Below are 15,302 nucleotides of genomic sequence, written 5' to 3' on the forward strand. Positions count from 1 at the left end.
TGGGCATAAAAAGGAGTGAAATACTGACACATGCTCAACATGGATGAGCCTTGAAAACACGATGCTGAGGGAAAGAAGCCAGTCACAAAAGGCCACATATCATATTTTTCAACTTATGTGAAATGTCCAGCACAGGCAAATCTATAGAGACAGAAAGTAGATCGGTGGTTACCTAGGCTGCAGTGTGTGTGTGGGTGGCAGGTTCAGAGTGCCAGCTAAAGGGGAAAGGGCTGCTGTTGGGTGATGAACATGCTCTAGAATTGGCTGTGGTGACAGTTGACACAACTCTGTGAATATATTTTAAAAACCATGGACTTGTACATTTCGATGGTATGTGGATCATATCTCAATAAAACCGCTATTTTAAAAAAAGCTTTGGCATCATCCACAACTACCCACTCCCACTCCCACCTCACATTCAATCCACCAGAAGTGTCATCAGCAATCCCTTCAAATACATCCTGAATCCCAAACTCACCACTTCCAGTACCATGGCGCTCAAGCCGGCACTCTCTCTTGCCTGGAGAGTAAATGGCCTCCTGACTGGTTTCCCAATTTTCCTTCCCTATGTGTACTCTCCTTCAAGAGGAAAATCAGGTGGCCCACCCCAGTTCACACCCTCCAATGGCTTCCTGTCACTCTCGCGCTAAAACCCGTCCCCCCCGCATGGTCTGGTCCCAGCCAAGCCTCATCACTGGTTCTCTTAGGCTCTGTGCCCTTCACACACTCCTGGCATATTCATGCCTCAGGACCTCTGCATGTGCTATTCCCCCTGCCATTCACATTGTTCACAAGCTCATTTTATTCATTTTAGTCAGGTCTCTACACAAGCATTTCCCCTTCAGATAGGCCTCACCTAATCCCCCTGTCTACAATCATACGCCCAGTTCTTTATCTCTTCCCTGTATTTTATTTCTCTTCCTAGCATCTATCACCATGATGTGTTCCCTTGACCACACACACACACACACACACACACCAAAGAACACACATGTGCATACTGTTGACTCATCTCCTCACTAACACACCACCTCTATGAACACAGGGTCTTCGCTATTTCACAGTGGGGTTCTTAGCACTTAGAAAATACCTAGCACATAGCGGACACTTGACAAATGACTGTTGAATGAATGAGTGATCCTCACAAGCCCTTATTTTAAAGATGAGGAAACCCAAGAGAGGTGCGGAGGGCAATTCAAGGTCGCACAGTTAGTAAGTAGAAGAGACTGGATCCAAGGCTGGCCACACTACAGTTCTGTTTTGTCCCCTGGACTCAACTGGCACTCTCTCTGCATCACGGTCCATGAGTCATAGCCCGTCAGAGACGCCCATACCTCCCACTCTACTCATAACTAGTGGAAAATTCACGGACCATGAGAATGTTGCAGTCAACACACTTTGACCCAAAGATGGACACAGAGTGAAGAAGCCTGACTTCCCCCGTGAGCTTACAGACCTTGGTCACATCGTCCACCCTCATGGAGTCATCATTACCCCCCCCCCCACTTCACGTACAGAGGCAGTTCCGAGGTTCCTTCCATTCTGAAACTGAACTAACCCACTTCTTCAAACCTGCACTCATCTGCCAATGGACTCACCCCTCGAGCTGAGTGAGACTGGGTGTAGGGACTCAGCAAATTCTACTCGGGATTCACCTCCAGGAGGAGCTGACCCATTTCTAACTCACGCTCAAAGGCACCTTGATGCTGATTTGAGCCACACCCAGTGTTTAAAAGAGTAAAGCTGGGATGGGCACACACGCTGCACTCCCCTCACCTCAGAAATGATGAGTTTTAAAAACAGGCTGAAATCACCAATTAGTTGGAACAATGAAGTGCTCTGAAGCCGAGAAGTGCTTCGTATGATACATAATATTTTGGCAGTGGTGGTTCTGAACATGCAACACAGCTATTCTTTTCAGAAAAAGTAATAGCTCCTTGGAGGAAAAATTACACTCCTGAAATTAGAAGGCTTTTATAAAATAAGTCCTGATTAAAGAAGTTAAATTCCACGTCTACTGTGAGCAAAGCACAAGGCGTGGCACTGACAGGGGATGGAGAAATAAAGAGTCACGTAACACAGCAGTGCCGCCCTCAGGCCAGCCCCAATCTGATGTGGGAGGGGAAAAAAATACGTGTGCTACAGGGAGAAGCCTGGGGAGAGAAGGCAGAGAGGAGAGTTAAGGGAATCCTGTCCTCGATATACATCTGGATGCCTCGGATAGAATTTCATCTTATTCTATTCATTCATTTATTCAACAAATCTTTATTCAGCACCTACTATGTGCCGTGGCTAAGTATTGGAGACATGTGTCAACAGAATTGGAGCTTGTTTTCTCATTTAATACTCATAACCAGCCGTGAAGAGGGCTGTTGCCAAGTCCCTGCAAAGTCAAAGAAGCAGGCCCAGAGAGGTTGTGTAACTTGCCTAAGGAGCCCAGCTAGAAAATGGTAAGGATGGAAGCAGGATTGAGACTGCTGGCTCCAGAGGCTGTGGTCAAGTGGGACGGGTAGTGGTCTAGACGGGACCAGGTCTTCTGACTCTGGCACTTGGGGCTCATGTAACCTCAGGCAGCAAGCAGAGTCTCCAGGAAGTTCATTCTGAACCGGACAGTATGATAGTGGGGTGATGGGAAATAGCCCACATTTGAGTTCTAATTGTGTGAGATTTATCCTTGTGATCAGGGCATTCTGACTCCAGAGCCTGTGCTATTAAATTGTATGTTATAATTTAAAAAATTAAAATAAAAGAGACCTTTCTAATTCTGTTCTGCACACTAACTGTGCCACTAACGTTACCTTTAGAGCAGTCTGTATTTGCCACTCACTGATTCTCACATCCTGCCCATCCGTATCCGGTCACCTGGTCACTGCCAACCAGCGTCGCTTGGGAAGCTTCTAGGCCACGTGAAAACCGAGCAGCTATGACTCTCTCCACATATGGTGTTGCCCTTCAGTGTGTCTGGTAACTCCCAGCCACCCTCCCTTGCTTCTGTCCCCGTATGAAGTCTTTTAGGGAGACCTCAAAGTTTTTGAGACACCCTTATCACATCAGTGTAAACAGGAGGCCACCAATGGTTTGGACAAACCTGTTGCCAAAGTCAATACCTCCTCTTAGATTCTCCAGCAGTATTTGGTGATATTGACAACCCCCTTCTTTTTGAAAGTATTGCCAAAAATTTCAAGAAAACTATCAATCACCCTTGATAAAAATTTCCTCCCAAAACAGAAATTGGATTGACCATAATCTATAATTCATCTTATACGGTACAACACATGTATATGACACATTAATGTTTTACTATTTAAAAAAAAATATCACTTCCTGCTTCCAAGAAATTGTAATAAAAATCAAAATGGAAACTACAGCAGAGAGTTTATTACTTAATTCACTCAACATCCAACACACCATATTCATACATTTCTGGATTACCGATGACTCAAAAACCCTCTTTGTACTGGCATTTGACGCAGAAATTAAAGCAAAACATCAACATATTAGCAAATCTGGAGCAGAAGTTTCTTTGCTGAAAATAATATTTTCCTTACCAAGAAACGTTCTCTTCCCAGGAGAAATGAGTGTTGCATCAGGACAACGTCTCTGTGAAGACTTGTGGAAGTTTTGTTCTCTGGTGACAAGAACCTGGCTTGGATTCATTCATTCATCAAACAAGATCATGTCTCATGACCAGACTCGCAAACATGAAAGCACAGCGATAAATTTTCAACAGGAAGCACACTTCCCACTGCTAGAGAGTTCTTATGCACATATCTGGAGCTTCAGAGGTCAATTAATTGATGTTAATTAACCTGGAAACAGTTTTTCTCACAAAGGAAATGTAGTTTTCCTATGGAAACATAAGCTTTTCAAGGACATTCAAAACTAAGCTAAATAGAAAACGCCTCTTTTCAAGCATCCAGTCCCCACTTTGGGGCAAAATGGCCTAATATTTCTCCTCCTAAGAAGAGTCCTGTTTGATATGAGAAAGTTGAAAGCATGACATGGTCCTGAATCACATGTTTGTACCAGGAGGGGCCTCAGCTCGCAGTGCGGCTACACACACAGGAAAAGAGTGTAATAAAATGATCAAGAACATGGGCTTGGGAGCCCGGCAGAGGACCTGGGTTCAAACCTCAGCCCCAACAGTTATGGGCATGTGCACCTGGCACGGCAGAGACCATGAGAATGCTCGCCACACTGACTCCTCTTCCCAGGCAAAACCTCTAGGGACCAAGGGACCAAATTCTGGCAAACGGCACGTGGCAGAAGTGACATAACGCCACGTCCAGGCACTGCTCTCAGAGCATCACACAAGACCCTCCAGATCCCTGAGTTACCACCTGGAGGCCAAGTGCCTTCATCCAACTATGACACAGCAGAAATTTAACCTCTGCTTGGAAGCCACTGAGATTTGGGGATTGGTGTGTGACTACAGTCGACTGTCCCTCTAATATTCTTAGCCAAGTTACAAAATCCCCTGTGCCTCAGATTTCTCATCTACAAAAATGGTATAATTAAGAGTGTTTAACTAGGAGCTTGTTCTAAAGAGCAGCCTTGGAAAGCACTTAGCACAGCCCTGGCACGTGGTTACACTGAATAAACACTAGCTATTAGCGTGTGCACGCGTCTGTGTACTTCAGTAAAAAGCAAGTGGAGAGGGACTTCCCTAGCGGTCCAGTGGTTTAGGACCCTGGGCTTCCACTGCAGGGGGTGCGGGTTCGATCCCTGGTCTGGGAACTAAGATCCCACATGCTGTGGGGTGCGGCCACAGAAAAAAAATGTTAAGAAGAAAAAAAAAGCAGATGGAGAGATAGAGCTAGACACTAAAAGGGGAAAGAAGGGCTGTTCCCACAGGACGTGGGAACTGATAAAGTAGAAACCGGCCTAAGAGAACTGCAGGAACAAGTCAGGAGGTAGCTGAGCAAAGAGACAGTTAGGTACCAGATTACCTAGATCTCCTCTATCTCTGCTTGGGATGTTCTAGAACATGAGGAAAAATGGAGGCTATAGGGGAGGGAATCCCACAGCCCCAGTTCCAGGAAAGGCCAGCGAAGTTGCTACTGGGAGTCAGAGAGACCCTGATAGAAACAGGATGGCTGAGAGACCCCAGCCGATGTGAGGCCACCTTTGGATAAAGTAGAAGGTGAGAGAGATGAAGACAGAGCTACAGATTCAAGGAGAGCAGAAAAGATTTTAAATAGCTGCTGTGGTTCTCTAGCTGCTTTACATTTCTATTAAACAAGAAAGAATTTCTTTTATGTGCTAGGGTTTTCTCACAGGTAGACAACTGTATGCAAACTCTAGGCCATTCAAGAACCGGAAAACAGCATGATGTAAATGTCAGTGGAGATTATGTAAAGTTGTTTAAACTGTGACCAGTGTACAAAGGTATGTATCTCTAAAATAAAACTGTATGTTATTTCATGAAAACTGGATAGATTTAAACCTGTAATATTCAGGAAATTGAAGAACAACTGTTAGAAAGTCATTTATTAAAACAATAACAACTTACAAATGTGGTGTTATAAAATAGTTTTGTTGTTTTAATAGAAGAAATAAAAGATGATCACTTTGTAAATCAAGATCTGTTTGCCGTATCTCAGCTTCCAGCACAATTCTAATGAATTTACTGGAAATCACCAAACTGCCCCTGAGTCTAATTATCAAAATCCAATTCTTAGAGCGCAACTCTCTGTTCCTGAAGCTAACTGAAAGTCAAAGTACGATTTTTATTGTTATTGTTGTCATTAGAAGAACCAAGGAGAATGCTGTATGTCTATATGTGCCACCTGGAAACACCCAGAAAAAGCCATGATGTGCTATCCACGTGGAAGATATTAAATCATCTTAGATGATAGAGGTGAAGTTCTTCTCCCCACTAATAAGCAAAAAATAATTTACAGCGCTTCTGGAAATTTCAAATCAATGGTTAAACACTGACAGTGCAGAAATGCCTAAAATGAGAATAAGCACAGTTAAAAACGTATAAAGTATCCAGTCATTCCAAATTCTATCAGCAGCTTTCTAGAGAAGGGGGCACAGTGTAAAGGTTTCATATACTATGTATTTATAGAAACGGAGTATTTTTGAAGAAGAGAAATAAAGTTATAGTAAAAGATAAAATATCCCAATTTCAAACCATATATACAAAAATCAAATTCATATTAATTAAATACTTGGCTGAAAATCAACACTTTTAAATGCCTGGTAGAAAATATACTTGAATATCTTTTAGATCTTTAGGAAGGAAAATATTTTCTTAAAGAGGATATAAAATGTAGTAACTAGAAAAGCAAAGTTTGCAAAATATAATTAGAATGCCCATTCATCAAAAGATCCCTCAAAGTTTGGGGATTAATATATACACATTCCTATATATAAAATAGATAACCAGCAAGGACCTACTGTAGAGCACAGGGAACTCTACTCAATATTTTATAATAACCTATAAGGAAAAAGAATCTGAAAAAGAATATATATCTGAATCACTGTGCTATACGCCTGAAAGTAACACAACATTGTAAATCAACTATACGTCAATTTAAAAAAAAAAAAAAGATCCCTCAAAGTGAAAAGACAAATTACACACTTGGTGAAAATATCTTCAGTTCATAAAATTGACAATGACAAATGATTAGAACAAAAAAGAAACAGAGAACTCTTGCAAACCAATGAGAAGAGCACACACACACACACACACACACAAATTTGGACAAGAGATAGGAAAACAATGACCATAGGAAGAGGAGCCCAGCATCATTAGTGAACCACAAAATACAGAGACCACAATGAGGTACCTTTTCTACACCCATTCAGTTAGCAAAAATTAAAACTTCTGATACTACAAAATATTGAAGAAAATCTGAATCCATAAGATCGCTTACGCATTTCATGTGGGAGTATATATTTGTGCAACCACCATGGAAAACAGTTTGGCAAGACCGACTATAATTGATCAATCATATATGCTATGTTCCAGAAATTCCACTCCTAGGTACAACCTAAAGCAACCCCTAGCACATAAACAATGGAAGGCGTACAAGAATGTGCTTATCTGTGCCTGTCCACAGGAGAAGAGAGCAATGAAATTTTATATAGCAATCCAAATCCAACCACGTAGATGCACCTCAGCAAGACGGGATCAAGTGAAGAAAGTAAGCACCAGACAATTACACGCATGATAACATAACATGATTCACGCATGATACTGTTTTTATAAATTGGAGCACAGTTCAAACAAAGATAAAATCTTCTGTAAAGAACATGTAAATGCTAAGATCATATAAAGAGGAAAACAAAGGATGGATCAACTCAAGATTCAGGGTGACTGTTAGCTCTGGATGGGGAAGGGAGACCGAGGGATGGGCTGAGGAGGAGACTATATGGTTAGTCATCAGGTTGAACTTCTGGTTTTGGTGGTGGCTCCACCGGTGATTACTGCATATTAAAATAGCTAAGTATGGGGGCTTCCCTGGTGGCGCAGTGGTTGAGAATCTGCCTGCCAATGCAGGGGACACGGGTTCGAGCCCTGGTCTGGGGAGATCCCACATGCCGCGGAGCAACTGGGTCCGTGAGCCACAACTACTGAGCCTGCGCATCTGGAGCCTGTGCTCCGCAACAAGAGAGGCCACGATAGTGAGAGGCCCGCGCACCGCGATGAAGAGTGGCCCCTGCTTGCTGCAACTAGAGAAAGCCCTCGCACAGAAACGAAGACCCAACACAGCCATAAATAAAATAAATAAATAAATAAATAAATAATTTAAAATAGCTAAGTAAATATATAAAAGCACGCTACGGGAGCTCGCAGGAGAGAGCGAGGCGGCTGCCGGAAGTATGACCTCCGTCCCCCTACTCGCCGTTTCCATCCGGGGTCACGTCGGTCTTCCGGGTGTTTCCGACAGGGCTTTCTACGCCGCTTTTTTCCGGCTACCTTTTCGTCTTCCGTCTCTTGCCACCGCCCTCGAGTTCCCTCACTCTTGCTGGCCCTGCCTTTTCTTGTGTCGCTCCTCCCCGGCCGCCGAGCCCGGGAATTAGATCGCAATCCGGAGCCGGAGCCGGGCCTACCCATTCCGCTCGGGCACTAACTCCTTTGGCTCGGGAGAAAGCTAGGACCGAGCGCGCCGGGCCGTCCCTGCTCCGGCTCTGGAGCTCCTGGGCTGGCGGTGCCGGTAGATCCTCCTGCTTAGCCTTCCCTGAGGACACTTTCTAGGACCAAACGAGGAAGACTGTCTTGGGACCCTGCATGGGGTTTCAAAGGGTGGTGAAGAACTAAGGTAGAAGAATACATGTTTACTCTTAGTGAACAAGAGCATGTTCCCAAACTCAATTTTGGGTCGCCCGCCTTTCACTCCAAACCATCAACAACATAATAACTTCTTCACCCTGTCACCAAGTCTTTATTCACACCAGCAGCTTATAGATGCACAGTTCAACTTTCAGAATACAGACTTGTCTAGAGCTGTATCATTACAGCAGTTGACATATGGAAATGTCAGTCCAATACAGACCTCAACTTCCCCATTATTTCGAGGAAGGAAGAGATTAAGCGATGAAAAGAATCTTCCTCTTGATGGTAAACGACAACGTTTCCATTCACCTCACCAAGAGCCAACTATAGTTAACCACATAGTGCCTTTATCAGGTGAAAGAAGATACTCAATGCCGCCATTGTTTCATACACACTATGTACCAGATATAGTCAGAGGTGTTCCACCTTTTCGAGAAATACCATTTTTAGAACCTAGAGAAATCACACTGCCTGAGGCCAAAGATAAGTTGAGTCAGCAGATACTGGAGTTATTTGAAGCATGTCAGCAGCAAGTAAGTGATTTAAAGAAGAAAGAACTCTGTCGAACAGAGCTGCAGAGAGAAATTCAGCTGATATTTCCACAAAGCAGACTTTTTTTAGTTGGGTCCTCTTTAAATGGATTTGGTACTCGGAGCAGTGATGGTGATTTATGTCTAGTTGTTAAAGAGGAACCTGTAAATCAGGAGACTGAAGCACGGCATATCCTCACCTTAGTCCATAAACACTTCTGTACTAGACTTTCTGGTTACATTGAGAGACCTCAGCTGATTCGAGCAAAAGTGCCAATTGTGAAGTTCAGGGATAAAGTCAGTTGTGTGGAGTTCGACTTGAATGTAAACAATATTGTTGGAATAAGAAACACATTCCTTCTCAGAACGTATGCATACCTTGAAAATCGAGTTCGTCCGTTAGTACTGGTGATTAAGAAGTGGGCGAGTCACCATGAGATAAATGATGCCAGTCGTGGTACTTTAAGCAGCTATAGTCTTGTATTGATGGTTTTGCACTATTTACAAACCCTACCTGAACCCATCCTTCCATCCATCCAAAAAATTTACCCAGAATCTTTTAGTCCTGCTATACAGCTGCACCTTGTACATCAAGCTCCATGTAATGTTCCTCCTTACCTCTCAAAGAATGAATCAAATCTTGGGGACCTCTTACTGGGCTTTCTTAAATATTATGCTACAGAATTTGACTGGAACAGTCAGATGATTTCAGTTCGTGAAGCCAAAGCCATTCCCAGGCCTGATGGTATTGAGTGGAGAAATAAATACATCTGTGTAGAAGAACCTTTTGATGGAACAAATACAGCCAGAGCTGTGCATGAAAAGCAGAAGTTTGACATGATCAAGGATCAATTTTTAAAGTCATGGCACAGATTGAAAAACAAACAAGATTTGAACAGTATACTACCGTTAAGAACTGCTATCCTGAAAAGATAACTGGCCTCTATTTCTTAATAAAGAACAGTAGTAACATCATAATGCATTTTGTTTACCTTCATCATGGTTTCTTTTTAATTGTTCTTCTTGTTTTCATGTTTTATTCTTAAGAGGACATACTTATATATGCATATTTTATTATGACATTTCCTAATAAAACCCTTTGATTTGAAGATGTATTTTTGAAAATGTTTACATTGATGATTAGTAATATTATGGCATGAATTTTCAGGAGATCAAATAAAATATTTTTTTGGGAATTATCAAATAAAAGTTTTTTGCTATAACTGTAATTAATTGTACCACATGCTAATACTGAAGAGATGTGTGAACTTTTTTGGAAAGGGTCTGATTTATACATACTTAAAGTATCACCGTCAGTAGATGGTTTGTTGCCTGAGTCTGTTCTAGTGAAGTGAAGATTCGAGTCAGTTATTCAGTTACTTGAAGCAAAATGAAATCTTTTATTTCAGTGAAATCACTGCGGAGGCATGAAATCCTGGACAATTGCCTAAAGTCCTCACTTGACTCATCAGGATAGACTGAGGCTTTGTGTCGATATTAGCATTTCATTAGTACCTCACATGCTTTTGGTGTACTCGCGATTGCTTTAAATTTTGTGTTGAAACAACTACATTTTGCACTGTAGTAATATGAGCACTAACTCTGTATTGTACAGCAGTTAGGGAATTGTTTTGAAGAATCAGTTCAGTGTAGACATTTTGAAAAGATTAAGTCCTCTGTGCTTTATAACTTAGTGCAATTTGCACTTTTGCTTTACTTCCCGTTTTCCTGCTTTTATTTTTCCTGTGACATGAAGCAACAGAAACTGAAAGATCAAAGTTGAGATTATATCCTATTGATAGTATCAGAGTTTTTTCTGTGTATAATTATAGGATTGTAATCTAAACTGGAATTTTTAGGCAGTAAGCCACTATAAAATATTCTAGATAAGACATAACATTATTATAAATAAAAGCTTAATGTTTGTAAAGATATCTTTTTTAGCATTTCTTTTCCACAAGAAGAAATAGTGGTGGCTGCTAAAAAAGCTACAGTGTTTATTAAGGTTGTTTTTGGTTTATGTAAATATTTGTAAATTGGTCAGTGCCTGTAAATTTAAATATAAATAATCTTAAAAACAGTTTTAACTTTTTCAAAAGGACTGTGTACAACTTCTTTTAGACCTGCTGTAGCACAGTTTGTACCTCTAATGTATTTGGTTTTTTTGCAGACCAATTCAAATGCTAACAAGACTTTTGCTTTTTGACTCGTAAAAGGTGCATATTTTCATTTTTTTCTTTAAGTTTAAATTTTTGTATGATCAAATGGAATAAAGTTTATATATGGAAATTGAAAAAAAAAAATAAATAAATAAAAGCACGCTACGGACAAGATGAGAGAGTATCACGAACCAAGCATTATGGTCATTCCAATTCTATGCACCTGAGTTCCTTTAAAAATAGAGACGTCTCCTCTGAGAACAGACCTGGATAAAATATCAAACAAATCATTTCAGTCCAAACAGTGACAAGCTCTACCTACCAGCCCTGATTGAGACTATTTATAGAAGGATCTTCATTTGTCCTAGCATCACTTATAAAAGAGTAATAAAATTGAAACTCTCTTAAAGACCCATCAATAGAGGAGTGGTTTAAAACATCAGGCCACGTTCATACTCTTTCATTAATTCATCTCATCAACACATTGTCTGAGCGTCCTGGATTCGTCAGACACGGTGGGACACAATGTTGAACGGAATTGATTCAGGTCCTGCTCTCACAGGGTTGACCCTGGGCGGGAAGACAGGCAGGAATCAAAGAATCACACGTGTACACGTCCACTGCAAACAGATGAGGGCTGTGAAGGAAAGGAACGCCCAGCTGTAAAAGAGGAAAAGGGAAGGAGACCTAGACTGAAGCATTCAGCTGAGACTTCCCAAGGAAAGGGGGCATTTAACAAGGTCCAAAATAGAAACCAGGCAAAAGGGAGGCAGCAGGGAGAGCTGTCCAGGCACAGAGACGGGGAGGTGGTCCTGCAGCAGCTCAAGCAGGCAGGGAGATGAAAGGCCAAGGTAGCTGGTCCCAGAGCAAGGTGAGCAGTGGGGTGAGATGGGGCTGGAAAGGCGGATGAGCGACAGATCACGGAGGAGAATGAGGCTGAGGATTCTGGTCTTCATCCCAAGAGCGATGGGAAGAAGGGGATTAAGTGGGAAAGCAACTACATCAGATCTGCACTGGAAAATAATCACCCAGGAGAATGGACAGTCTGGGGGCACTGACATAACGAAAGCCAGGGCTCACTTTGGTGTGATCACTCTGGTTCCAGGGCACAGCACAGTCAAGAGGAGACAGAGAAAGAGTGAGAGGTTATCTCAGTTACACAGACAAGGGGCAAAGGCAGCTAGCCTGGGAGCAGTGGCAGTGGGGCTGCAGAGAAGGGGGCGGATTTGCGAAGTCTTTAGGTGGTAAGATGGAGAACACTTGGAGGCAGAAAGGACAGAGGGTGGGGGGCACTTAGGGTGACTTGTAGATGTCTGACTTGTAGAAATAGATGGAACACCAGAAGCTGAGCTGTGTGGAGCTAGGGGTGTGATGAGCTCAGTTTTGGAATGACTGAGCTTAAGGTGGCCTGGAACATCTGAATGGAGATGGCAAGTAAGCAGCAGTTTCACCTGGAGATACAAATTTAGGAGATGTGCTACGAAATTGTTAAAATGAATAAGGTAGCCCCATATGTACTGACACGGAAGGATATTTATGATCTACTGGTAAATATACACTGAAAAAAGTAAGTTGTAGAGCCCTATGTATACTATGATCACTTTTTAAAAATATATAGAAAAATACTTAATCATCTGATCTGCAAGGGAAATACACACACACACACACACACACACACACACACACAAAGGGCTGGAAAAAACATACCAAACTATTAACCTACCCTTATTATAGAGTTTGGGCTGGGATAGATGAGTGAAGGACTTTCACTTTTTTGTTTATGAATTTCTGCATGGATGGGCCTTGCTTCTTACAATGAGCACTTAATCACCCCAACTTCCACTTCACTCCACCCCTCTCTCCATCCCCAGCTCCGACATCACCCTGAATCCCTGCGCAGTGGCAGATGTTGGCAACAGGATGAGATGGAAAAAGAAAGATGATGTCAGTTTTCCACGTTATTGATGATAAAAAAAGGAGTAATTTGGTGTTTGCTTTTAAGCTGTATCAAAATGTTCACCAATAAAATGCCATTCCTGCTCCTTGAGGGTTTATAAGCGAGTTGGCTGAGCAGTAAGTCAATACGATGATTGCCAGAGAATAGAAGTCTGTTGTCCACTGCCCTCTCCTAAGAGTCACCCTTTGTGCTCTGAGGATCTGAAAGTCTCATGTGGGATCAATGAATCCCCCATACTAACCAAGGAATATTAAAGACTTGCCCCATTGTGCAGGACGGTGTTCCACAAACTTGGACTAATGAACATACATGAACACAAGGAAATGAACACAAATGAGAGGATTGGGTGGCATTACCTAACAGCCTGCACAGTTTAGCCTGAATTCTTCTTAAGTTACTTAGCATAATCACTCAGCACAGCGCCAGCCCACACTCAGTACATATTTGCAGAACTGTCTTTGAAACATCCAGGCCTCTATTTGACCAGGAATATCATTACTCCAGAACAAAAATGGTGGAATGCTAAGACAGAAGCATCCTAATGTCAGAAAGCCAGCCAAAGAACGTGATGTTTATCCCCATAGGAACTTCCTTCCTCCATTCCCATCAGCATGGGCTGATGGAACCAAATGAGACCTTAAAGTCACCTGTCCAACAATGTATGCTTAACCACCCTTAATTAATAAGTGTCTCTTCTACAGAGAGACACACAGTAACTATTAACTATGGAAACCTTACCAGCAAGGCAAACACAGGTGAAGTTGCCCCCATCTTGCTTTTCATTCGCATCAACACAGCTCGCATTGTTCTGGCAGGGTTTCCTCTGGCAGGCGTCAAATTCTTCACAGAAAGTACCCGTGTACTGATCAGCACAGTTACACGAAAAAGTTGCCTAAAACACAAACATACGGTGTATGTTACTTGAGTCCCCTAAAATGTGTGCGTTGACTGTGAAACTCAAAGTTCAAACGTACCACTTTTTATAATTATACCAACACGAAGTATTTTAATCGTATCACTTATATCATGATCTGATTAAAATCATAGCTTTAAAAAAAATAGTCTATTTCTTTACAGTTTAATTTCAAACATGTTTTTTATTGATACGTATCTCAATGGTTTTCAACCTTCCTAAACCATAAATGGAAAGAATAATTATTTTAAGCAAAAAATAAAGTTTCGCTGACCTGACATGGAAATGAGAATTATGCTAGAGCAGATATATTGAGCTACAGTCATTAAATTAGATGTCACTCCAAATGAAATCCTTCAGCATAGATAGTGCTTGCGACAAAAGCATCATGAAATGTGGCACGGGGCCCACCCTTCCAGATCACTGAGAGAATTTACCAAACCACTCTGTAAATGAGGCTCGACATGCAGCCACGCAGATGACCTGAGTGTAATGACCTGACCATTTTGTTTGGTTTGTTATACTAGTAAAAGACCATAACTCAGACCCAGAGAACTGCATTTGACTGGAAGCTTCATTTCTGAGGCAGTTGTAAAATCCAAATAAAACTGAGCCTTCCTGCTCTCTTCCTAATGCTGGCCTGAGGGTGGTGATGCATCTAAAAAAAACACAGAATTGGCTCCAAAGCCTTGTGTAGATGTGACTGCAGATTCTCATGAAGAATGGAGAGGAGGAAGCAAAGGAGAATGGCATAAATAAAACTTACTGCATAAAAAAAATAAAAACAAAACAGACCAAAGCACCTTTCCCAGCTCTCCCCAAGCCCCACACATCAGGCAGGTGTTTCAAAGCCCTGCCCACAGCCTCTCCCAGCCCCACCTACCTCCCTCCCTCTGGAGGGGGTGGGGGACCCAGCCTCCTGCCCTTGATCTTACAGAGACTCTCTGGGCTCCTCCAGGTATTGTTAACTCAGGATCCCACCCAGTACCCACCCACCCCCACCAAGCACTACACAACATCTTTTCTCTTAAAAAACAAAAGGGTTGTCTTCTTCTCTTTAATTTTTTTTTGTCTCTTAATCAACTTTTATACTTCTTGTCCATTTCTTGATTAATTTACTCCTGAATATTTAGATTTCTTTGGAGCTATTGCTAATGAGATCCTTTCCTCACCCCTTTCTTGTAATACCCATCATACTTGCTAGCGATTATTACTGACATGTAAAGTGCTAACGTTATGTTACCTGTCATCACCCTGAGCTCTCATTACAGGTCAGAGGTTTTAGTTGACTCTCTTGAGTTTTCCAGATAAAACAAGCCCCCCCCCCACCAAAAAAAAGGGAACATCAATTGCAAATCATGATAATGTCACCTTCTTTTCTCTATTCCTCATGGTTACATTGGTGGCACATCCAGAATAATTTTGATTTCAAAGGGAGGTTTGTAGAATATATCAC

General features: G+C 42.0%; 2 protein-coding genes across 2 annotated transcripts in view; one reads left to right on the forward strand and one right to left on the reverse strand.

Annotated features, from left to right (window-relative positions):
- DNER (delta/notch like EGF repeat containing) overlaps positions 1-15,302 on the reverse strand; it is a 333,091-nt gene that overhangs the window by 119,660 nt on the left and 198,129 nt on the right. The window contains exon 6 of the mRNA XM_036858573.1: positions 13,672-13,825. Coding sequence (XP_036714468.1) covers positions 13,672-13,825 — 154 coding nt within the window. The remainder of the gene's footprint in view (positions 1-13,671; positions 13,826-15,302) is intronic.
- Positions 7,852-11,098, forward strand: LOC118898326 (poly(A) RNA polymerase GLD2-like). Its single transcript, XM_036858575.1, has one exon. It carries the CDS (start codon positions 8,311-8,313, stop codon positions 9,751-9,753), a length of 1,443 nt encoding a protein of 480 aa, XP_036714470.1. The 5' UTR covers positions 7,852-8,310; the 3' UTR covers positions 9,754-11,098.

Source organism: Balaenoptera musculus, chromosome 7 (assembly GCF_009873245.2).
Source record: "Balaenoptera musculus isolate JJ_BM4_2016_0621 chromosome 7, mBalMus1.pri.v3, whole genome shotgun sequence".
Classification (NCBI taxonomy): domain Eukaryota; kingdom Metazoa; phylum Chordata; class Mammalia; order Artiodactyla; family Balaenopteridae; genus Balaenoptera; species Balaenoptera musculus.

What these genes read in the sequence shown, in the direction of transcription:
- LOC118898326 (XM_036858575.1), top strand. Translation starts at nt 8,311, where the DNA reads ATGTTCCCAAACTCAATTTTGGGTCGCCCGCCTTTCACTCCAAACCAT.